The sequence below is a fragment of the Rhipicephalus microplus genome, chromosome 8 (genome assembly GCF_043290135.1).
Source record: "Rhipicephalus microplus isolate Deutch F79 chromosome 8, USDA_Rmic, whole genome shotgun sequence".
In the NCBI taxonomy this organism is placed as follows: Eukaryota; Metazoa; Arthropoda; class Arachnida; order Ixodida; family Ixodidae; genus Rhipicephalus; species Rhipicephalus microplus.
The window spans coordinates 123,428,507-123,454,273 of record NC_134707.1 but is presented as its reverse complement, the minus strand read 5'-3'; the positions used below and the strand labels follow the sequence as shown (position 1 = coordinate 123,454,273).

The window sequence follows — 25,767 nt, the reverse complement described above, 5'->3', positions numbered from 1 at the left end:
GCCCCTTACTGCTCCGTATTCTCCTTGTTCAGTGAATGTAAAAGGCATCCACATTTAGAGGCTTGTTTCTGTCAGTGATGTTCCATACTATACCGAAAAATTCCCAATAAATGACATGAACACTCTCTGTTTCAGGGATTTATCCCTGCAAACGTTCGCAAAATTTCCAGCAAAATTCCCTGGATAACACTACTAATTTCCGCCCCCATCCACGCACACACTATATTTACACCTGTCTCACTGACTGACGACTGTTGAATTGATGACTAGCCCATCCACTGCCGCAAGACAAAAGCATCACTTTATTATTTCATATACTCTTAGTACACTGAACATTGTGGGTTTCAAGTCTAACACCACTAGTGAAATATAAATCACTCCGCGTAACTATTAAAGACTAATCTCAAAGGCTATCCTTGCCTGGTGCATGCGTCAGAATCAATTACAGCAGATGAAGGCACCCTGTGACCGCTAATTATCTGTCCTGTCGGTAGCACAGGATTATAGGGGAATTTACCTATTCCGGAAATCCCCTGTAATATCACGGAGATTCCTTTTTTTCGCATTGGCTCAAAATGACGTGAAAATTCCTCAAAAAAGGAAAAGTGCCCTGCACGGAACATCACTGGTTTGTGTGGGCAAACTTTATTTCTAAAGTAATAAAAGTAAAAGAACAAACAGTGCCCTGTCTGCTGCGCCGAAGTAAGCTTTCCAGATAAATAAGATGAATAGAACAAGTGTCAAATCATCATTTAGAATAAGAAGAAAGAGAGAGAGAAACAAGAAAAAAGAAAAGTATAGAGCACTACCACTGTTGCCAAACCCCCCCCCCCCCCCGCAAGGGAACGAACGAGGAGCTCGGTGACATCTTCTAAAAACCATAAAACAGAATACAAAAATTAATATTAGGACTCGGTCTTGACCTATGAAGTCCTGACTTACAAACACAATCTTTTTTTCTCTTGTTCTTTTTTTCTTTATTTTGATTTCAATCCTCCATCTTTCATGCCGAATCCTCCATTTTCCTTGTCTTTTCCTTCCATGTCCTTCGCTCTACTTTCTGTGCATCACCGTCTGGGCTGGCATCAACTGCCTTGGGCCTCCTCATTTCTTCAGTTCACTCTTTGTCCTCCTTTTTTTATGTTTGACGCCCCTCTCGTCCTCTCCCATACCAACCCCCGAGATTTCTTCCATAAATATGTACGCTCACATGAGCATCAATACACATACATATATATACCTATATACGTTCTCTGATATGCGTTAAGGTGTTCATAACAATGCAGATAAATTTAGTATGTATACATACACCTATTGTATCATCACATTATTCCGAATCTTTCCCTCTCTCTATTTTCTTTTTATTTTAGAGGAATACCTTTTGCGTATATATGAATACTTTTGTTGTCTTTCTTTTTTATTCCCTTTTTGCTTGTCATCAATTTTTGTTCTTTATTTCTTTGTGTTTAATTCTTTTCATTTCATTTCCTTTTCTCCTTTCGTTCGTCCTTTTTCCTATTTTTTCCAGGTTGTTAGCTCTTCTAATATTCTCTCCTTTCTTTTATTCCTCAATAATTATAAATGTAAAATATGTGAAATGATCAAATAAAAGTATCGTTCCGCAGAAGTTTATTTATTTATTTATTTATTTATTTATTTATTTATTTATTTATTTATTTATTTATTTATTTATTTATTTATTTATTTATTTATTTATTTATTTATTTATTTATTTACAGGTTACTGCTAGCCTGGGTGCCAGGCTTTGAGCAGGTGTGGGCGATACAAAAGAAGAAAACAGGATAACATACAAGCATAACAATACACTTCTAAGGGTACACTTTAAACCGGAAAAAAAAAACCGGAACTGGAATATACTTTGAACCGAAAAAAAAAACTGTACAAGTGCAATCGGTAGGATAACAACTACTATTGAACACTAAATCATGCCGAATGCAACAGGGCACGAAGAAAGGATGAGACATCAGAACATTGCACAACATTAGCAGGTAACAGATTCCACTCATGGCACGTACGGGGAAAAAAGGAATTTTTGAAGACGTTTGTTTTACACGAAAATTCAGCGACTTTCATTGGGCGATTGGATCGTGTTGGGCGGCAAATGCTCGGCTGGATGTATGCTTCCTTGTCAATTTGAAGTCTATCGTTATACATCAAATAAAAAAATTTTAGCCGATCATGATAACGTCTTACCGCAAGGCTTTCCAAACCGGCCCTGCGGAGAAGACTCGTAGGAGACGTTTTCCAGCTGTATGAACTGTAAACAAATCGCGCGGCTTTTCTTTGTATGCTCTCAAGCTTATTGGTATTAACTAGAGTGTATGGGTCCCAGATGATTGAAGCATATTCTAATAGTGGTCTGATGTAAGTTTTGTAAGCTAGCAGTTTGGTATCCTGAGAAGCTTTCGGTAACATTCTCCTTAAGTATCCCAGTTTTCGCATTGCCTTTTTCTGAATGTACGTGACGTGCTCGCTCCATTTCAGAACGGATGTGATTAAAACTCCTAAATATTTGAAGCATGATACTTCAGCTCGACTATGATTATTTATTTGGTACGTGTGCTTCAACGGGGCCTTTTTGCGTGTAATGGTCAATGAAACAGTTTTTTTTTTTGTAATTAAGTTATTTAGTAAGTTTAGAGCATATGATGCTAGATGTTTCTGCACCTAGAAAACACACGCACCACAGATGTGTCATTCTAGTATTTTCATATCCACCCATTTTTTTTCACTTTTTCTCCGGCAATAAACATGCCCATCCAGGGATGCTATTGCCCTTGTTGTTAGGGGGACATCTTATCCCAGTTTCTATGGTGACTCCATTCAGTTCCAAAGAATTTTGGCCTCAAAGGAGGACCCTCACAAGAGGCCTGTCCCATCGAAGGAAATCTGTTTCTGCCAACCCTCTGGATTCTGTTTTTCCGAGCAGCTCTTTCCTCTTGCACTTTTGACTCAAAGAAGTACTATAAGAGGGCTTGTTCGCATGTATCCACTCTTAAGTCGACACTGAAACTCGAAAATCACGAACCGCCAGCGACTAAAATGGAGTTCTGGAGGCACCGTTGACTCACCGCGCACAGATAGAAAAACGCTAGGAGGTTTAACAGCTACCGGGCACCATGTGTGTTAGCGTTGTGGTAACAAAAAACTAGGGAATCTTTAGGCTTCGCCTTTAAGGGTTGAAAGGGATAGTATGTGCCTAGTGGGGACTTGGGACACTTCGCACGTAAAGTTTTTTCGAGCTTGTTGCGCATCTTTCGAATGGTCTGAAGAGAATAGGCGCAGTAACGTGCGTACCTCCTGTAGTAGGTGACAACCTTTAAACCATGAAGTCATTATGATAACAGCATCTTCTACCACACGATGCCAATGTACTATTTGACTATGCATTAAAACTGCAATATTTTGTGTTGTATTGTGACGCATGCATACAGGACGTGTGTGTTTGCTAAACATGAGTTACTTTCAGTAAATGTCCAAGCCGGTGAAGTTACTTTGATCAAATGCACAAGCTTACCCGTGGCTGTGGGGCTGAAGACCCATTTGTGACGTAAATGACCCCGGTTCGATCTCCAAGCAAATCCGGAGATTTTTATTTTTTTACTTTGCTTGCATTTTTCTTGATTTCACGGCACGCGTAAGTGATAACTTTTCGGTTACAACTAACGGCCCTTACGCCGACGCCGCCATTTATGCCGATTGAGCTCTTTAACGCAACCACGTTAAATGCTTACGGCACAAAGTCCAGGACTCTCTGAAGATTCATTAGACAGCAGCAGCAAAAAAGAAAAACGTGCTCTGAGTAGCCATACCGAAAGGCAAATAAGGAGGGACTTCACTTCTTTCTTTTTTTGTTTTCGCGAAGCCGGGTGGCTATGGAACGCGCTGTTGTGAAAAGATTTACCTTAATGAAGAAGATCTAGAAGAAACGCTATTTTTACAGATAGAGAGGAAAATATGACAATGGACAGTTCATAAGACCTTCAAATTCTCATGGAAACCCTGTGAAGTCAGTCGAAAAAAACTTGGAACTTATTATTTCCAGATTCCGGTGCCGTGTCCCTCCAATAAATCTTTATTTACAGAGAGCAGCTTAGACGCTTTTCCCCCTTTGTTCGTCCTGCGGATAATCAGAAACTGTTGAACATTGTTTTATATCACATTGAAACTACCTATAGTAAATAGGAAATGACTATTAGCTATTCCGTTTGTGAATCTAGGTTTAAGTTTAACCCCAGAAACTGTTCTCAATTTTGATGTCTTTGTTTTGGGACATTGCCACAGAGGTGTATTCGATGCGGTGTGTAATTTTATTCAAGTCACTAAACTAATTACAATATAATGCCCATGTTAACAAATACTTGAAAAAAAGGAGTGCGAAGCAATTTCTTTTCTGAAATACGAATAAATATGAGACATACATTCCAAATTAATTGGTTCTGGCAAACTAAGCTGGAGCTGCTTGGCTCCGAAAATCAAATTATCTGTTTTATATTACTGGTTATTTTTCACTTTTTTGTTTTAATTTCTAACTCTAACTCTCTGGATCTTTTTTTCTCGATAATATCTTCCTTCTCGTACATCAGTGATTTTATAAGCAATGGTGAAGTTACCATGCATAGAATACTTCACGCTTTTTGTTTCGCCAATCCCTCAGAGTGGGAATGTGTCATGTATTTCATGATACATACAAAACAAACAAATGACAGAACATGTACTGCTGGAAAGCGAACATACGCACCTGATATATTTTAGGCTGCATGCATTGATGAAGAGTCCGTGTTTTTACACAATGCCCATGAAATATTAGTGTTCATGTTAGGCGTCAGCGAAAGTATATTTTGACGTTTCTGTTGTTAAAGTAGAGATAAAGAACAAATATGAAATAGGCTAGACGCACAATAACTGTAGCAAACATGTAATAAACGTTACCTATGAATCAATGGCAGATAATTAAAAAAAATAATCAATCGAAACCATCAAAACCTTACATGTAGTCAGACATTTAATTCAGTGCTCACAGGCCACCGCCGCATTTCAAAAGAGACGCTATTTCCATTCTTCTATCTATCCACCTAAATCTAAACCATCGTTTAAGTGCTCAAGCCTGTCTGGAAAGAAAAATAAGTGAGAGGAGTCGTTGGTCCGAGTCAATGAAATGGATGCCTTGTTTGTGAAACACAGTGCACGTAATATGCAAGGTACAAGATACAGGGTTTTTTTTGTGCTTTTATGTCATGGAGCGCCGGGAGATTTTTTAATATATTTGTATTTTACTCCAGTCACATACGCTAAGAGCTGTTGCATATTTTTTGGAAACAATTAATCTCGGGTTATGTCATTCTGCATTCTATACTTTGCCGACACCTATGCACTACCAGGTCCGCTAACAAATTTTATTAAGGTGTGGCTACTTGTGTCCATTGGGTGGCTTACCTGAAGGGGAAAAATACTATATCGCAGATTCGACTGCTTTTGGCCTTGGCGCCTATCGGCAACGTGACTTACCTGAGAAGCCCCGCTAGGCGTATTACGTCTTGGTCTCCGTTTCTCACGGTGAGTGAATATTCCAGAAACATTCAATATTTACAAGAAATATTTAGGTTTAACGTCACAAACCACCCTATCATTATGAGAAATGCCCTAGTGAAAGGCTCCGGCAATTTCTAACATCTGGGGTTCTTTAACGTGGACTTAAGTCTTAGCACACGTGCCTTAAGGATTCTTGCCTCTATCGAAAATGTGGCCGCCGCTGCTGGAATTCAATTCCGTGACCTGCGGGTCAGCAGCCGAGTACCTTAGCCACTCGATCAACATGGCCGATCAGAAATACTCGATATCTTCGAAGAGGCGCTGACAGGAAAGATTTTTGGAAGCATGGAAGTATTTTTTGCCTTGGTTCACCAAGACTTAGCAAGTGTATCTCAGTCAGAAATATGGTTTTATTAAAATGCACACACAAGCAAATGAGAAAAAAATCACCGCCACGTCTACAAAGTGAATGTCGTTAGAGGAGCTTGCTTGGAGGTGCACGGGGACGTTCCTTGACGAGACCATTTTTGTTTTAACGGGCCGGCGCGTCATGTGTACGTTGGAGGCAGCGGTGTTGGGCACTGTTGCTTAACGCGTGTCTGAGCTCGCGGCTGCATCTCCACGGAGCTCATAGATGGAGTCGTCAAGGCGACGATGAGTTAAGGCAACATTAATACACAGAATAAACAGAGGCGTTACATATCCGGCAGTGGGGCCGACCGCTTGAGGAGCTAGCACTGAGGTGCGACGATGAGCCAGGATTTCTTCGGACACTCTCTATCTTCATGCCACTTGGTTCTTTTATAGGCCCTGAGGATCCCTTGCATAAGCCAGTAAGTCAAATCTTCCAATCAGGAACCGGTGACGGGCTGGAATAGGACCCGTGGATTAGACGGCCTGCCACTCGTTGCGTTAGACACCGCAAGAGATGTCAGTGCTTGCGTCAGCCTGGCTCGCTCGTCGGTTTTGACGCTGGTTGCATTTGCGGAATCCATGAAGTGTTTGGATTCTAAGGCATAGCAGCACGTTCCTCGGTCGTTGCTGCACGGTGTTGGCCACGTTGATCAGTGCGTTAACCAGCTGTCTATCCAGACCATACTGGCCGCTGCAGTGAGTCAAATGCCTAACGATCCCAAATAGCAGACGTGGAGCTATCAAGTATTCTTCGATGGCATTTGGAGCAGGAAGGTGAGGGGGCTTGGGAGAATATCGGTACCCGTGCTTAACACTCATCATAAGGATCTTGTCACGTGCTGCCGTGCCTACGAAGCGACAAGAACGAAGTAGACGAAGTCGCAAGGATGCTCGTCGCCCTGCCGCCCTGCGTGGTGGTTTTTTTCTCCTCCCGGCTCGGAGGCGGTGCGAGTTCGCGTGCGGACAGACCAAACACCACCGACAGCCTCCTCTTTTCTTCTCTCTTTCACATTCCTTTCTCTCCACCACTACATATCCCCCGTGTGGCGTTGAGGTGACGCGACAGAGGCAGTTACGACGCCACACTTTTCTCTTCATTTCCCATCCTTGGAGGCTACTTCGAGCATGCGAGCGCACGGGTACCGAAAACAGACACCTTGTAACATGCCTTGGGTGGAAATTGTTGAAGTCGACCTTGACCGGCGACCTCAGAAGTGTACACACTGGCAACACTGCGTAAACGATGGCAGTCACCGCCCGACAAGCTGCACGCAAAAAGAGCAAGTCTGTAAAAATCTACAACCATTGGTTTCATCATCCGAAATCAAACCCCCCACCTCGCAATCCGTGAAGAGAGGTGTTGTGCCCTTAACGCATAGGGCCAGCAAGGCACATTAACGAGGACATTACAAATGCACTTAAATCTCTCATGCACAGTGCTCTAAGTTTGCGAAGCTGCGTCACTGTCTTTCAGTGGTACAGTGAAGTACCGCGTCATCGACACAAACTAGCATCTATAGAAGGCAATTCGTTTAAGATGTAGTTAGAGTGCCTCGATTCCAACCAGGAAAGCTAGCCGCGCTCGCATCAAAGGGTCGCCCTAGGCACAGCTATATAGGCCTTTTGCTTGTAACATGAAAGTGTTTTGTTTTGCGGTTCACAGCGGTTCCACTGACGTATTACCGTCATGATTATTACGTTGTATATTATACACTAACAGATGACAAAAAACAGCAAGAAAAGTGCCTTCACCGTGGGTCGAACGTACAACCGCACGTTTCGCAGCATGCGGTGCGAAACGATTTGGTCAAAGACCTTACCTTTTTCTTATGGTATTAATTATATAGCGCATTTAAAATTAGAACATTCGCTTTGACGGACGCATCCACTCAACGACAATATTCTCACAAATACTACATAAATACATTCTCATAAATACTACACAAACATTGAAAGGATTACATACTTATATACTTAACAAATCCAAAAAACAGAACTTCATGGTGTGCCACTAGACACGTACAAATTCAGTTCGTGTTACTGGAAAGAACACATTCCTAAGCTTTAACCATAGATTGAGATTTTTTTCCCACATTGTCTTTCCATCTTTCGGAGATCTAAAGGTTGCAATATTTCTAAGGGCGAAGCTCCTCTTCGTTTAACCTTGTCATGCGTCACGCGTAACCGAGAGAAGAAGAGGCGAGAAAGAAAAGGCAGTACCTCCCTAACAGTATAATACACGGTGCTGTCTCATAGAAGTACATACAAACTGCAGTTCAGTGAGAATATTCTAGATGGTGGTGTACCGCCACTCTCCGATTGGCTGCTCCATGGGCTGTACATGGGTACGCAGAAAACGAGTGCCTCTCTCAGTCACCTGGATAGTCGCTGTATGTGGAGGATCGGTGGTGGGGCACGGACGAAGAAGAGTGGCGGGCGCGTCGAAGACGCTCACATTCGGATTCTGTGGCTCACGTCTCGTCGGTGTCACCCACGCGCCGTCTGCATTCTCGAACGTGATCGGACGCATTGACGCATGCATGAATGGACGCTTCGTCCCACTCATCATCATTCACTCCTCCGTGGATAGGGTGTGATTTTTTTTTTAGCTACCAAGCTTTACTGTGTATTGCAACTTGTTCATTGCGCTCGATCTTACCTTCAGCGTTTTCATCGGACTATCGCAAATTTTGTGTGGTCTTCGACTTTTAAACTATTGAGCCGGGACAACCTCTTCCTGGCCAGTAAGGGAAGAAGGGCTGGGATTAGTTAATTTTTCTCTATGGGACTTGTGTGCTGGTACCAAAATTGCCGGCTGTGCCGCATTGGTGTTTCCATGACGATAGTTATAGCGCGAGAACAGAACGACGACAAAGAAACAAGAAGGACACGAACGCTCTTTGTCGCCGCTCTGTTTTCGCGCTATAACTATCGTCATGCCATACCAATTAGCCCAAACTGCCACCCTTCTAAGGTGTTTCCACATTCGGCGGTGGCGCGTCAGCGGCTCGGGGTTCATCGGATCGGCAGCAGCGTGGTCCGGAGTTAAGGGGGCTAGGCTGAATATTCAAGAAATGGTGGGGATAATACTTGCCCCTTGAATTTCAAAAAAAAGAACAATCTGCCTCACCGGCAGGGCGAAGCAGTTAACGTGCTTGCAGCTGTCCTAATGTTGTTTATTTACAAATACTGCTGTCTTGTAGTTTTGGAAACATAGCAGGTGTAAATACAAATTTTAAGCACCTTGAAAACTTGCAAATTAACCCAATAAATGTTTACGCTATTCTTTTTTTTTATTTCTCAGAACTGAATCAGCGCAGATAACTATCAAGGTCATTCTGAAAATAGACGCACTGCAAAAAAAGACAAAAAAAGACAATGACAACATTCCTGAATTGATCTAACGGACACATTATTTAGAGGATCAAATCACCGCGTACGGTGTAAAGAAGATGCAACGAATTATACGGGTGCTAGAGCAATGAAACCAGTTTGAACTGTCCCATTTATGCAGGAGGATGACACGATTACAAATGCGCCATTTTTCTAGAATGGCTGCAGAGATAAAACAGAAGAGCCTGTTTCTTATCATGACTACAGTATTTTTTAAGTTTGCCATGTTTCACTCCCCTTACAAAACGGCAAAAGAAAACACTTCAGCGCATTCGGATCTTGAAAATATAGATGGTTCTAACGATAACGCAGTCATCTGCTTGTAATATAAGTTTTTTTTTAGTATCACCGATAATACCTTCTCGGAAACATCTATAAATATTAACTGAAAGCGGTCCAATCACCGAGCCTGGAGGTCCTTTCAGGGTGTAATATGTACGTCGGAAGACTTGGCGTGGTTAAACGTCACAAATTTTAGGCGCAACAGCAAGTAATCTGCTATCGAATGAACTATCGTGTTTTCACAAAAAAATTATAAGAAAGGTAAAACTTTGGCATGGCAAACCATGTGAAAAACCTCCGAGTAGACAAGAAGCATGAGATGAACCTATTTACGGTCGTTAAGGGAAAAAGCAATGTATAACAGTAGTAACTGTTGGAGCAACCACATAACCCAGCAACAGTATAACAGTAAAATGGCCAGCACGAAAGCCGTGCTGTGATCGTTATAGTATATTGCGGGCATTTATATATTTTACATTGTATATGGTAATGATATGCGCCAAAAATAGAAAGCCAGTAGGAAGCAAAAGCATTGACTGATAATTTGATATTATTTGCTTGTTTCTAGACTTAAATACGGGCACGACGTTCCCTGATTTTCAGAGCTGGGGAACTGCTGCAGAGAATATTGAGTTTTATCACCGTAAAAAAATTTTTCCATCATGTAAAAAACTGGAAAATAAGAATTGAATTGAATTAAAGATAGCACCCCACTCTGAATACCACTTTAAAAGCACGTTCGGATCAGAATCCTGGCCGGATCGTTTCGAAACCTTGAGATTTTGTACAAGATTATGTACTCCAGAGGAGCTCCATTCGTGATTACAAAGAGCAGGTAGTTTGCTATACGCGGGACATCAAAAATTGATGCTGTTATCGGTAGGACAAAACAGATATGAAGTAATTATTTAGGCATTTGCTACAGCTTCAGTATTTAGGATTGGCTATCAAGAATAAACAAAGATGATGCAGGACTAATCTACTTTTAAAAACTGGATGCATTTTTTTTTCATAAATGTAGGGAAGGCACTGTTCAAGTAGAAGTTCGTGGCCTCTTTCATTAGGCTTCAAACTTATTTTTCAAGTCACTAAATGGAGAAGCATTATCTTTGCAGTTCGAATGGCGATTCTTCCGTTAGCGCTTTATTCCATAAGTGGGATGAATCTTTATGGCACCATGGGTATCTTGGGTCCCATATAATATAATTTTGAGGCCCATACTTCGATAGGCATTCCCGCACATGTCACAAAACTTATGAAGGAGCACATCTACATAACAAAATTTGCTACAACAAGAAACGATGATAACATGATAACCACGACATGTGATTATCACGATATGTGGCAACGATTTCTTTTCGGGCACTCTCCTCCACTGTCATTTTTATTGTTGGCCCGAAAAGAAAAAAAAAACGTCGGCACTGCGCCGACTGCTGCCTCTGGTCTCGTATCACAATGCACGTGGAAGCCGCTTTTTGTTCAAGTTTATTGTATTCGTTTCTTTCTTTCGCCCCCCCCCCCTTTTTTTTTTAATGGTACCATTCAACCATCGCTTAATGTTCATCGCAGTCATCGAAAGCCTATTCAACAACCATCGTGCGTGAGAAGCCTTCGGTAATTCGTTCAACTTGCATTTGAGGGCATTCAAAGTGCCGCGCGTTAGGTGGCAATGACGTGGTATTTTTTTTTTAATTTCGCTCGCTTTATAGAAAAACACTGGAAGAAAATGAACCAGCGTTGTTATCTTGCCGTAACTTGAAAAGTTTGTTATTTCTTGAAAATAGCTACAAGCCTTGTATTGATTTTTTTTTCTCTAGAGTCAGTATTTAAAAAGTTTATTAAGCAATCTTTGTTAATTACCGTGCTCGGTAGATCAAAAATATATTCTCACGTGCTACATACAGCTAAGAACAATACTATGATAGCTGGAGACACGTAGCTCTAATTTTTAATTTTTTTACTGCTGGGTGCTTTTAGCTGAAACATCCTGCATAGACGGGGCAAGCAAACACAGACACAAGAGGGCAGCCGGGGCACCACACTGAAAAATCCTCAAGCTGCAGAAAAGAAGGTGAAGTGAAGTACTTCATGCCCAGATTCCTCGCCCGGGTTAAAATACGGCAGACAAACGGCAGTGCACCGCAATTATTGCGCGGCGGCGGTGGCGGCAGCGTGTTCTCTCTCGAAACTTCGGCGGTGGAGAGAATGGCGTGAGCAAAAACGGGCGGCGGACGGCTCTAATTTATGGCAAAGACTTTTGCGGTTCTGCATTTTTCGCGAGAGTCTTCATTCCATAATCGGTTCATTCTGGCAGATTACATTTGCTAATTTTTTAGCTCACCTCATTATTTTTTCAAGATTTTTCTGTACGGCCGTTTTTCTGGGGATTTATGTCAGCCACAGATCTTACGTTCATCACACTAACGGCAAGCTAATTATATACATAATTTATCACTGGTGGTACACAGAGCTCGACAACACTTCGTTAGGCGAGTTTACATTATAACTAGCAAGATTGGGCTCGAAGGGAGCACTTTGATAGTTGTGAAAACACGCATTGCGATGCACGCGCACCTCTGCACGACGGCGTCTTTCGTACATGCGCGTGCGGAGTGGTTTGTGCGTGCTGTGCTATTCGCGCACTGAGCGTGAGATTTTTCACATGAAGGTCGTTTGGCAGCTGCAGTAGTCGCGTTTGCGAAATAAGGGCTCTGCTCACACTCAAGGAAGTAACAAGTGTGGCACTTGTTAGCTCGAGCTCATCCTGTGTATGCTTATTTTGTGCGCGTTTAATGCTTCAGGTGCGCGCTCTTGAGTTTCGAGCTTCGTGCCGTTCTGGGTGTGCTATTACAATTTGTTGCTATAACGCTCGTTCCTTCACCCTTGAGGTCAAACAGAGCATAAATTCTGTGAAAACGTGTTTCCCATTCATGTTACTCCCATTCCTAAACAGAGAGGTCAGCCGCGTTCATTTAGGCCTCACGCAGGTGTCAACGTGGGTGCATCTACGTCAAACAGTGTTTTATCTGCCATGCACCAACTGTGAGCTCCAATATATTGATACAAAGTAAGCACTCGACTATTTCGGCGAAGACACCTTTCACTTTCGTGTTATACCGACTCTTATGACTGAGGGATCAGCCATGTCAACCTTAAAGGCTCCCAATTATACTACAGTTCAACAAATTTCTTCTAATTACACTATTATTAACGAAATCATGCGTACTCTCGAACATTATCATTTTCAAGTAAATCCAATCACCCACGCAGGTCGCGAGATAAAATCCCGGCTGCATTTTTGACGAAGGCGAAAATGCTATGGGCCGGTGTGCTCAGATTTGGGTGGATGATAATAAACCCCAGGTGTTCGAAATTTACGGAGCCCTCCACTACATCGTTTCTGGTAATCATATGGAGATTTTAGGACGTTAAGCTCAACATATTAATATTGATACTGTATGAGCCAGGTCATGTATTGGGGACAATGGTAGAGGAAGAGAAAGTTACTTGGTTTGGCCTATGTTCGCCATCCTCGCCGATCGTCGCCTGATCTCTCCTGTAAATAAACATAGTTAAACTCAATCTAATTGTAACAGTTTTATGGTGGAACTGCTGGGTAGCGACCCAAGTAACTTCCTCTTCCTCTACCTTTGTCCCCAAAACATGGCCCGGCTCATACCGTATCAATATCATTATTATAAATCCACTCACTGGGAAACTAAGGAAATTCACCAAGTGAATTTCCATTTTCTAGTTATTTCCCCTAGCCTAATCACTGACATGATAGAATGCAATCGTATTCAGTTTCTAAGCAACACGTAGAATGCCGCAGTGACGTAACACTGGCATAACATATACGTTGAATGATTGTAATTATTGCCCCTAAATTTGGTTCTTAAGCGTGGCCAGGTGTATATTACTAGTAATTTAGCTGAGAGAAGTATTGTCCCTCTTTAGGCTCAACGGTCACATTTATTGTTATTCATTGCTCTATGAACCAAACAGCGCCTACACTTAAATGGTTTTCTGCTGGTGAAGATAAGGAACCGTCATATCCTTAACGCGGCATTTCTGTCTCTGCATAACTCAACCCCCAAGTTTCCAAAAGTGCATCGTTAAATGTCTTTTTGACACCAATGGACTGTCTCAGCATTATCGTATGCCTTCCCGCTATACCTTTTGGGCATAAAATATACATTGCACAAGGACACTGTTGACCCATTTAAATGTCTCGCGGAGACCCTTATTTCGCTCGTTTATATATTTATTGCAAGAATCCGGGTTTTTGTGACGATAAAATTTTCGAAACCCCCGAAAAAAAAGGCACTCGGAGCCTTCATAAACGGCACACTTGTGCATCGCCTTAGACCATCTGCACATCTGTGCGAATGTGCTCACGCGCTCTATGTACCTGCATGTACGCTATATGTATCTGAAGCATGAGAAATTATGAAAAATAAAATCATTCCTCAAGCACTCCGTACAAATCATTAACCAGTGAAAGCTGAGGCGTTCGGCCCCGGTGTTTAGCAGTGTGCTGAACCCGCCGTGGCGCTGAAGCTTTTCACAATTATTGGCTAGATATTCGCGCCTCTTAATGAGGTTATGCACGTGTGGCTTGGGTTTACCATGGTGATTATCTCATATGCCACACATTGAGCGTCGCATATCGGTCATGGTCGTGAAAGAGTGTAATGAGCAGTTAAATGCGTTTCGCAATGTGTTAATCCCAGTTGCTGTTTTCGAACCACACGCATTCACAGACGTCGTAGCCAAAGCCAAACTGCCTCTTCAGCCGACACTTCCGTGCCACTTGCTCGGCGTAGGCACTGCGCCATGTCGCCTATAGGCAGAAAGAAATTAGGTGCATTTTCCCTTCTTCAAGAAAAACGCATTCATGGTTCGGTGCGGCATTCTTTAAAGCGCTTGTCATGGCGAGCTAACTTGGTGGCGTGGTTTGTAGGATCCGCTCTCCACAGGCACATGCATTCCCGTTCGTGATTTGCCGTGGTTTGGAAGGCTGCCGGAACATTAGTACGTAGTTGCTGCGAGCTATCAGCCTCTCGCGCCTGTTTTCGTGCCAGAACTGTACTATCTCCCCGGAGAATGTGAGCTCACTCACGTTTCCACTGTCATAGCTCTTCTAAAGTTGTCGCTGGCATGTGGAAGGTTTCAAGGGAAGCTCATGCGCGCGTGCTCTGCGCCATGGCTGTGTCGATATGGACGACATCACTCAGAACGCACCCAATCGCACGCGCTGGGGTTCGACGCTGAGAATGAGCTAACTGATAGTACAGCCAATAGTGGCCAATACTTACACCACTGCGGACAGTTTTTAGTTTCTGTTACCCGTATACAGCATTCGCTGATAAAGTACAAAAAGTTCGACAGTGCGCTGAAGTTCTCGCCTTGTTTCATATGTTAATGCTTAAAATACACCCGTCGTGGTGCACTAATGCTCCTCCTTTTCTTGCAGGCTGCCTTGGTGAAGCTGAACCGCGGCCGAGTGTTGGTGCGTGAGCCCAGCCTCCGGCACGCATCGTACACCGTGTGCGACACCACGACGCAGATGCGCTACTTTTGCTCCACGCCCGGGTTCTACTACCTCGGCGTTAACCACAACCAACTGAATGTGGTGAGCACCCGCCACGGTAGTCTAGTGGGTAAACACTTTGTTGCTGACACGCAAGTCGCAGAATCGAATCCAGGTCGCAGCAGCCGCAGTTTCTATGGAGATGGAAACACTTGAGGCCCATGTGCTCAGATTTAGGTGCACAGTAAAGAACCTCATGCGGGCAGTCGATATTTTTGGAGCCCTCCACTACTTCGTGTCTCATATTCATATGGAGGATTCGGGACGTTGGGCGACGATATTTATTATTATATCATGAATTTAGTGAGTGAGGAGTACCTGCAGTGTGTGATTATTGTGTACATACCTAATGCTCGGGGAAAACTGTCTCACTTTCACTCCCTCCTTCCACTCTCTCCTCGTGTAGGGTAGCGAAGTGGACGCAGTCTAGTTAACCTTCGGCCATTCTTATATTCTCTATCTCTCTCTAGCAAGGAGTCCCAACATTACTTCTTGGAAAGTGAATGCAAACTTGCTCGCGCTTTCTTAGGAAGCTTGACGCAGGGGCATAAAAAATCCGGCGCTGAGGGTCAGAACCGCTTATTAGTGATGAAAGCCTCGTTTCCTTTCCAAGCATTTTCACTCACTACCTGTTCGCACCTTCGATACGCTTGGGCAGTATACTGTGCTATTACTGCTACTACTAATAATATATCCCTGCTTGTGTGGCTGCATTTTCGATGCAGGCGAAAATGCTGTAGGCACATGTGATCAAATTCGGGTGCACGTTAAAGGTCCCTAGGTAAGCGAAATTTCCGGAGTCTTCTACTACGCGCCTCTCGTAGTCATATGGTGGTTGAGGGCGTTAAACCCCACATATTAATTATTACATCTTAAATAACACAGCATATATTACTAATCATATTACTAGTATTTACTACTATATAACGCTACTACTGTAACTACTACTACTACTACTATTCTAACTGCTACTACAACTAATAGTACTAAATTCAACGAAGCCCTTGTTTTTCAAGATAGCGTGGAGAAAAACAAGATTGGTAAAATTTCTGCTGCAGAATCCCTCTGCGGCCTGCATTGGCTCTCGACATTGTACCATCCTGACATGAACAATGCTAACGCGTCAAGCCTTCCCACCAGAATTTTCGCTCTTGAAAGCGAAAGCTCGTTAATTCATAATTCGTTAATTCATGCTTCGTTAATGTGCCCTTAAAGTTAATTCATGTTAACAACTGCCGAGAAAGAAAGAGACACTTTATTAGGAAAACAGAAATTTTTGCCGACGTTAATACATGGCTGCCATGCTACTCTGTATCGAGATTGGGAGGGCGACTGAAAGATTTCAGTAAAGACAAACTGGTCCCAGCGCAGCCCTGTGTATTTCTAAGGGGCCAGCTCCCAATATTTCGGGCGCGTCGGTATCAACAACGGTTCATTTGAATTGGGAGCTATGAATATCTGAAGTTCTGAAACGTGGGCCTGAGAGGACATTTTGGGTGAAGGTGACTAAGCTGGTGCTCAACATTCTGAAGGCAACAGATTCGTACAATGGATCATAAACTTACTTTGGTATGGCGACTGTCAAGTGCGACTTTGTGTGTGTGTGCTCTCTCCTCTTTCTCTCTTTCTTTATGTTTAAAACTTTCCCACCCCCTTTCCGCCTGCTATATTCTTATGATGGGGGCCAAAGATTTTTTTTTTGCTTACCTCACAATAAACAATGTGTAGGGTAGCATACCAGTCCTGCTAGACTGGTTAACATTGCTGCTTTTCCTTTATTTCATGTTCCTTCCTTCAAAACTTTGCGGAAAAGTTGGCCCAAAGCGATCACACATATGCAAATCAAACTAAATTTAAGAGTGATTCAGAACAAAGAAACCCCAGCATTTCTCAGTAGATTAAAATTGGACCTCACAGCTGTAGCTCTTGGAGAAGCTACGAACGATGCTCATTGAGTCGCGACAGAAAAATTGGAAAAAAAAACGCGAATTTCTCATTGCTTTTCATTGAGATGCGAAGCAGCTCTTTGACTAGCCTGTCTAACAATGTCCGTCCGTGTCTGCGTACCAACACGCCCCACTGTGTTTCCCCCGCCGCAGATATTGAAACGATGCCAAGTAGGTAAAGTCGCAGTTATGTGTAGACGTCATCCTCACACGCGATAGCTTCCGGCTGCTCCCAACACACCTAGATGGTGTTGCTCTTCTACTCACTTGCAGCACACTCCTCTGTCACTTCACTCTCTCCACCACATGCGACGCTCGACCGCACGTCGGCTGTAAACCCTCTTTCGGCTTGTTTATCTGGGATAAAACTTACACGTAACCCAACCCGCCTCCCATGTCTTTGTGTTTCAGAGAAACGTTTACTTGAGTAAAAGCTACACTGAGTTTCGCTTCAAACCATCCTTCCAGCACCAGCTTCGACGCCCGTTTTGGCCGGGTCAAGGACGTTCGCACCATTGTTGCTTAGCGTCCCATCATAATTCTTTTCAAGGACATGGTCCTTAATTTTTAGGGGCGAAGCTCCTTAAAGTGTGGGTCTGTCCGTTCTTTGTATTTATTTCTTTTAAGTGGCCACCTGTGGCACTAACCCGCTCTAGTGCGGGTATGTGCCACAGGGGATGCGAGATGAGAGATGGCGGTACTTGGAGTGTTCACTACATGGACGCGCGGATGGACGGACAGACAAACTAGCAGACGGATGGACGGATGGATAGACACACGGACGTACGGACGGATGGACGCACGAACAGACAAACAGACAGACAGACGGATTGACGAGCTCACGGACGGAAGCACGACCGATGGATGGACGCATAGATGGATGCACGAATGGTCCCACGGACGGACGGACGCAAGAATGAACGGACGGGTGGAAGCGCAGACGGGCTGACGGACGCGTCGCCCCACTCATCATGATTCACTCCGTGGATATGCTGTAATTTTTTTTATTGTGGCAAGTCTGCCAAGTGAATAAACGTGTTTTGGGCATAAATAGTGCCATGTATTTCTACATTAAGGCTCACTGTTCACATGAATGCATATCGGTGCTTGTTTCCGGCGTGCTATTGCCTGATCAATTGATTCGGTTCACTGGTAGTTGCCCGTAAACCTTATTTGCGAGATATTCTGCCACAAATGTGTAGTAGCACTCCGTTCGCAATAACGATTCACGAAGTGGCTTCTTTGGATTCTGGCCACACAGTGGGGCATGATGTTCCTTCATTTGAGTGCCCACAGGATAACTTGAGCTGAACTTAATTCGCGTGTTTGAATTAAGCTTTCAGTGTACTTGTATTCATGTATTGTGTGTGGCATGGGCAACCGTCAGGGTGAGAAATGTTAAAAGTAGAACATTTATAATACCACTCACACAGTTCTAGAGGATATTGAAAAGCTGTATCCACCTCGCAATCTCTTCACTGCTTACTAATCGGATTCTGCATGCTCTAACATCTCCATCACTACTCTCGTATGTCTCACAAATCCTTCCACTTTTGTGGAAAATCATCCGTACTTGGTCATAGCTCAATTACACATTGTTCTGAACGCTTAAGTGTTTTTTTAATCTCCCTTTCCATCTAAAAGCTTGCACGTAGCTTGTATTAGTGGTTTCAAAAATTTATCAGCCTCTTTGGCCGGCCTTTCCAAAAACGCAGTGTGTCTGTGCGATTTCCTGATGGTACAGGAACATTTTGAGGAAAAGATGCGATTTCTATAAGTAGAAAAAATAGTACGTGCAATAACTCAAGTTCTGTAGAGTCATGTGCATCCTTAATGCAGGCGAAATTCACGAGGTGGACAAATGCGTGCACATTCTCAGGTTCCCTGCCCACACACCCCTAGGTAACCCGGAGTACACTCTGAATTAGGTGGCGCACAACGTGGCTTGAGGTCATGCGTTCCGAGTGACGTCATACTAAGCGGCAACCCAATCGGACTTTTCTGCACCGGTGTGGGAATGGGACGATCGGCTCACTAAAGTTTGTAACATAACCCAACACTGTCCACAGCCTCACCGCAAGCTAAATTTGACCCAGTCCGTTGAATGGCGGGAGCTACAAACACGCAAATCCATGAAGCCTGTCATTATGCACCTCATATATCCCGACGGCTATAGTTTTAATCTATGCCAGTACTGTACCACCAGAGCCACTGTTGATCATATTCTGTGGTGATGTCCAGCATTAATCAGAAATTGTGGGCTCACGGCCTCCAAGGAAGACTTTCGGGCACGTTGGTTGACTGCGCTGCTCCGTTCGGGTTTGGACAAGCAACTCTGGGCGATCTAGCAGGCCAAAAAAGCGGCTGGGAGACATGGTTTCTCCGTTAACTCCTAGGTGGGAGCCCAGCCTTGCAATATGCCGGAAATCGATAAAGCCTACCTCTCTCGGGAGGAACATGTGTTCAGCTACGTGGCTTCGAGTTTTTCTGCAACGTTACTCAAATGCTCAAAGTTGAAACCTTCACCTATAATGTTATTACGGGGCAGTTCATAAATGCTTTGTCAAAAGCGTCATCCCCTTAATACACCCAAAGCAATAAATTTCCTCATTGTACCTGTATGGCTCGTAGCGCAAAAGTTCTGAACATTTATGTCCCCGAATCATGTCTATGAAATTTAGTTCATGACTAGCAGCCTTTGGAACAGCTTTGTAATATAATGCACTTACTCAAGAATATATAATTCTTGAGTGAGTCTGAGTGAGTCTTAGTGAGTCCCACATGGATTTGTAGACGTGAGGTCCTGTCTACTCATCCTGAGTCTTACTATCAGCCTTACCTTAACTCACGTTTATACTCACGTCTCCTCACAGGTATTCCAAAGCAGTATCATTCATGCACAGTTTCAATGAGTACTTATAGGCGTGAATTACGTAGGGGCGCCTCTACCTCCACCCCCCTCCCCCGAAATCTTCCAGGGAAGTTCTCAATTATATCTTATGCCATCATCTCTTCCAAGAAAAATGACCATAGTGGTTTGGACGTATTCAGAACTCCTTCTCGAAGATACTATGTCAAATGGCAGCAAGATGATCACTGATTACGTGAGATATTGGTGTTAAAAAGCATTGAAACTATTGCCAAGGAAGTTGGTTCGAGTTTACCATACTCATGAGTCGACTCACTCGGACTCCATCAGACTCGGACCGAGCCGTGAGTCCGAGTCTGGGTGAGTAGGGGTGACTAATATTCTCGTGAGTCTCAGTCAAAGTGATTCCGGCTGAAGAAACGTTTTGTGAGTGTGAGTCCGAGTGAGTATGGCTCGAAAATATTTTAGTGAGTCCGAGTGACTACAAAGCGCTAAATAATAAATTTTTGAGTGAGTCGGAGTGAACTCCACAAGTTTTCCCGACCTATGCGACACAAAGTCGTCAGCTAAACTGTGGGGCGAAAGTTCCGTCAGAAAAGCATGGGGCCGTATCCGGCAGGAAGGCTACCACATACTGCAGTGTTCCCATAAGAAATATGTAAATCGCGTTTCAATTCGAGGCAGACAAAGTACGGCTTAAACCTCATCTGGTGAGTGACATACGAAAAGGTGTGGCAGTTTCTGCCATCGGCTTTTATTTTGATTTTAAATATTTTAGAACCGCCGACAGGTAGATGACCTTGGAGTTATATCCAAAATTCTTTTTTATTCATCTCAAGACGGTACAAGGAATGCGTTGCAATGTAAAACGATGAGAAATTGTGACCTAAAATTGCCTACTACAGTGTATCTGACAATAAGAATTGCAAACCCAGTATGAAGAAAATAAAAGCATCGTTGGAGATTACTATTATGCACCCCTGTCTTACTGTATTTTGTAGGGAGGTACGTTGATACAACACTCGTTGATTTTGTGTAGCATTTCAAGCTTTCCACATTTTCATGGCTTAATCATCACTGTGTAAAAACTAGTGTAACGTGTCTAACAAGTTCATGCAATTCTACACTGCTGAGTAAAGAGTACATTCAAATGTGCCATTCCGTCTCGTGTTCTTCCTTTTGTTTCATGGAGACAAGATTACCAGTGTATATGGCCCACTACCCTTCCGGAGCTTCGCAGAAAAACATGGAGCATTTCTTTCAGGTACGATCTACTCACAGTTAGAACCATAACCAATTGCATGCGCTGAAATTGGACATGAGGCTATATTTGGGCAGTTTAATCCGACTTTTGTTTTTTTTATATACCAATCGCGTTTTGATAGAGTCTGTACCCTCATATTGCTGTTTTAGCGTCACTAACAGGAACACGTTGTAAGAGTGAACTCGTGAACTGCCAATTACGTTTTCTTACTGTACGTTCCCCGTGCTAATTTGACCCTTTCGTCTTCATGTTTTTGTTTGTTTGTTTTTTGCCATCGGCCTTACCATGTTGAATGCGTCGGTTCTCATCTGCGCGATTTTCTTGCGATATTATTTATGTGGACGGTCTCGATGGGTTTTTTTTTTTTTGCAATCGCCGCCTCACGTATAAAATTCAAATTTATGATATCCATCAGTACTTCGTACGTTCCACCCGCTCCGAACACTACTGAAGCATATATAAACGGAGCCGGCCATCTCCATCGCAACGCAAGCTTTGCGATCCCCCATCCCCCCCCTTTTTGTTCATTCGATCATCTAATTCTCAAGTAGAGAGAAAATGCCCCGGCCATCTTCAATGCGCATGAAAATACGCAAGGGGAAGGTGTTTCCTAAGCAGCAATTGTGGACCGATTTTACGAGCGCGGTCACCATCGCTGGTGCGGGCGCCGTCTCCGCTTTGAGAGCGCAGCACTAAGAAGTGTATACGAGCAGTCTACCCGTATACGAGACGTAGAAGGGTAGACGGCTCGTAGACTCTTCTACGCACTGCGCCCTAAAATCGGAGGTACTGTGCGAAAAGTGCCCCTGAAGCGGCTGTATTCTCTTACACCAGCGTTTCGGAGAGTTTCGTAAGGTCGGATCTAAAAGAGTAAGCCTCCAGCTTGACATTGTATAACGTTGCAATTTGTCGATGTTGCGCTCATAGCTTCGCCCCTGCGGGGAAGCTTTTGTTGGAAACATCTTTGTAGTGAACCTTCTTCATAATTTCTCTATTGCTTGACGCAATTCCTGGCAACACTGTCTGCTTCGTTGCTTCAAACACGCTGTCATAGGGAGCGTCCCCTGACGTCGTGTTTTGCGAAGTCCATTTCTACCTTCGTTTACGCATTGTATAAGTGATCATTTTGAATGTAGGCAGTTAAATTACCTAGTAGCTCTCTGTAAATAGCATGAATACTACTCTACGCTGAGTCATGAGTTCAACAACTCGTTCTCTCCGAAAGTGCACGTATATCTAAATTTTATGTTCCGTACTTTCTACTTGTCCACTTCTGCTATACTCCAGCCATGGAAATAAACGCGTATCAGTTGTTGGTCAGTCGGTTGGTTGGTTCCTCAATATCTTGGCACAACCCACTTGGGCGGACAGGCCTGGAGTTGGACGGTGCCGGGTTTTGAAAACTAATGCACTAATCAACTAAGGTGACAGCTTCTAAATGATTTTGTTTCTTTTTCATAACTAATCTTTGTCCTCGTTTTACAAAAATGCAGATTAGGAGAGCGAAGCAGTTCCGCAAGTACAGCTACGGTGTGTGGGGAAACCTGGAGCGCTACGGCCACGTGAGTGTCACCGCACCGATTCTCTACTTCCGCTCTATGCATTGCGCTTCGAAGCAAAGTGCCACCAGTATTGCCGCATCGCTTACCTTGGCGCCGCGTTCAAACAAAGCCACGGAACTGGAGCATGCAGAGAAACAAACACCAAACATTGTGCTGGTACCGAGAGAAAGGACGATGTTTAGGCATAAAAAAACTGAAGGACACCGTCGATTTCAAAGCTCGTTCGGCGAAAGCCTGTGGTCATTCGGCTGACTACGCCGTAGTTTTTTTTTCATGTTCCCCTATTTTCAATTTTGTTTTCTTTTTTTGGTTTTCAGCGCACTCTCTGCAAACACGTAATTGCCGAGAGAGTGTGAGGAAAGGGGAGGAGGCTACAGCTGGCACCATTCTAGGGCATGGGTGGATGGACACGAGTAGCAGAGATTAAAAGCTTTCACCTTATGTTGCTCGGCTTCCGCGTTTGCAGATTTATTGTTTCTTTGTGGTTATGTACTGACAAGTAAATTACACTTATTGATTCATTAGTCGATTGTCTGAGTTGTTGATCAGAGCCGCCTCCTGATTTCTAGAATTCATAACTCAGTTCACTTGTTCATCAAGCGAGTTCGCTTACACGTTTCTTCATCGCTGGTCTTGCTGAGGCCTCTTCTGTGAATTTTGTGACTGGCTCATACGGAACCAGTCACCCCGTATGTCGTGCAGAGGAGCAGAAAATATTTTAGCGTGCTCTTTCTTTTTGTCATCGCAGCCCGTGGCACCAAGGTACGACTTGTCGCGCGTCAGGGTTCCTGTGGCCATGTTCTCCAGCCTGGCAGACTACCTGGCGCCACCCGAAGACGTGGCCGCCCTCCGTGCCAACTTGTGGCACGTGCTGGTTTACGACTACGTTGTGCCTGACCCTAACTTTTCCCACCTGGACTTCGTGCTTGGTTTTCGGGTCTACGATATCCTGTACAAGCCCATGATTGAGCTACTGGACGTGTGGAGTCGGGACTACCTCCTAGTTTAACAGCTCACTGCACCGTGAACCTCGTCAGCAATCCATCCCACTGTGAACAGGAGTGAACAGCACGCTGGCGTGCTAAAAGAACGATGTCATTTGTTTGTTCCGGCGGGAATATTCAGCGGACGTGCATTTTGACTGTGTAGTGTGCAATGGTTCGGTGTTCGTAAGCAAGCACGGCCTTCCACGTAAAGCTGTGGCACTTCAAGTGCTGTGAACATGTGGGTAGCCATCGAGTGGTGCAGCCCCGGACCCGCGCCACGGGTTGGGAGTCTTCCAGGCAAAGTAAGCTTCACCACCAAGCGTTGCGTCACCGCTCTGAAGCCCGCCTGTCCCCTGTTTATAAACCGGATGGTGGCCGGCCGGCACTGCGAATCGAACCCGGTAACTCCTGTAGTTTAATGCAGCTTAATGTGTGCGCATCATGGTGTTCATTAGCAGGTGAGGTCACGTCGTTCTCGTTATTTATATTATGTTAAGGAACCTCCGGTGGTCAAAACTTTTTTTCACAATCTTCCCATCGCATGTATGTTTCTAAATGACATTGCGGCTAATTTAGGAAAACTCAGGAATTACGTGAATGTTTTTGTTGGCAACGTATTCTTCAAATGATGAATTGAGAAGGGCCGAAGAACAAGCCACAATAAAATAATAAATAAGGCTTCAGTACAAGCTATGATGTTGTCGCCTTTTTTTTTTGTGACTGGTTGCTTGACCATAAAAGGAGAAGGAGGAGGAGGAGAAAACCGAAAAGACAAGGAAGTTTGTTCTTATACACTTCATTATTTAGCAATCGCTTATCGACTCTGCCAACAATTCTTATTCTCAAGTATTCCGACGGGTACTTCTGACATATATTGCATGAGGAAAGCGCTTACGTGTGAGTGCATGTCGGTCTAACAGAGCGAAAACTGCTGAGTTAGACTCTCAACTGACCTAATGTAGCAGTGAAGTACATTCACGCAAGACCATACAACTAGAGGAACGCAAAAAAAAAAGATCCCTGGCCAAGAACTCCACGCGGATGATTACCGGCAAAGCTGAAACGTGTGGCCACAGGCGGTTGCAGACTATCACAGCCGAAGCTACTATAACCCTCGAAAAACACCCGCCGAAAGCGGGTGTTGGCCCTGGAGAACGCGTTCTCGCCATTGCAACGTTGACGCTGCGCTGACGGAAGCGCCGCGTCTACAGATCACCGTTGTCCCTATTATTCAGCTCGGAAGACTGCCGGATCCTCGGCGCTCAGTGGCCACTTGCGCTTGCCACCCGGGCCTTTACTCCTGCATCCTGCCGGCTAACATTCGCAGATCAGCTATAGACGCTGTTGCTGGAAAGTTGTCTGCTGGTTCCCCATTCCTACGATTCGTACCCTTCCCATGAGAAAATTCCAAGTTGAAACTGCTGCTTGCGGGCTTGACGGCAGGACTGCAAAGCGATGAACGACGTCTGTAACGGTGTAGCAAATGGCACGCTTGTTCGGGTATGACGAAGAGTATGGCGTCATTAGCAGCACTGCTAATGACGCGTGCGCTTGGTTGCTACGTACAAAACGACGTAACTGACGGCGCAGCCAATAAAAACCGTTATCAAAAGTCGTGACTAATGGTTTTTTCCGGTTCATCTAGCCATGTACAGCTTTCGATGTAAAGATTACAATAGTTCGTCCAGCCAGAATCGAACCCAGACATTACCTGAGGCAGGCAGGTGTATTACCACAGAGCCACGCCTGCTAGACACTGCTTTGGGAAAACCCTTTTACAGCGTTTATGTAGTGCGAGTCGTGGTGTTAACAGATCTAATATTGCGCGGCAGAAGCAGAGAATTGCATCAGGTGTCACTTTATTGCGCAATAAGCAATTTTTAACGACCAATCTTTTAGGAATAT

The 25,767-nt window shown here is 44.0% G+C and overlaps 1 protein-coding gene across 3 annotated transcripts in view; it reads left to right on the top strand.

Annotated features, from left to right (window-relative positions):
- LOC119164563 (lipase member J) overlaps positions 1-24,555 on the top strand; it is a 60,151-nt gene extending 35,596 nt beyond the window's left edge. For 2 of the 3 annotated variants that reach the window (XM_075872556.1, XM_075872554.1), the window contains 5 exons: positions 5,485-5,577; positions 15,119-15,277; positions 21,243-21,314; positions 22,808-22,876; positions 23,625-24,555. In XM_075872556.1, the coding sequence (XP_075728671.1) occupies positions 5,485-5,577; positions 15,119-15,277; positions 21,243-21,314; positions 22,808-22,876; positions 23,625-23,885 (654 nt within the window). In that variant the 3' untranslated portion in view covers positions 23,886-24,555. The remainder of the gene's footprint in view (positions 1-5,484; positions 5,578-15,118; positions 15,278-21,242; positions 21,315-22,807; positions 22,877-23,624) is intronic. The other variant, XM_075872555.1, reaches the window with a different exon arrangement.
- Positions 24,556-25,767: the final 1,212 nt, after the last annotated feature.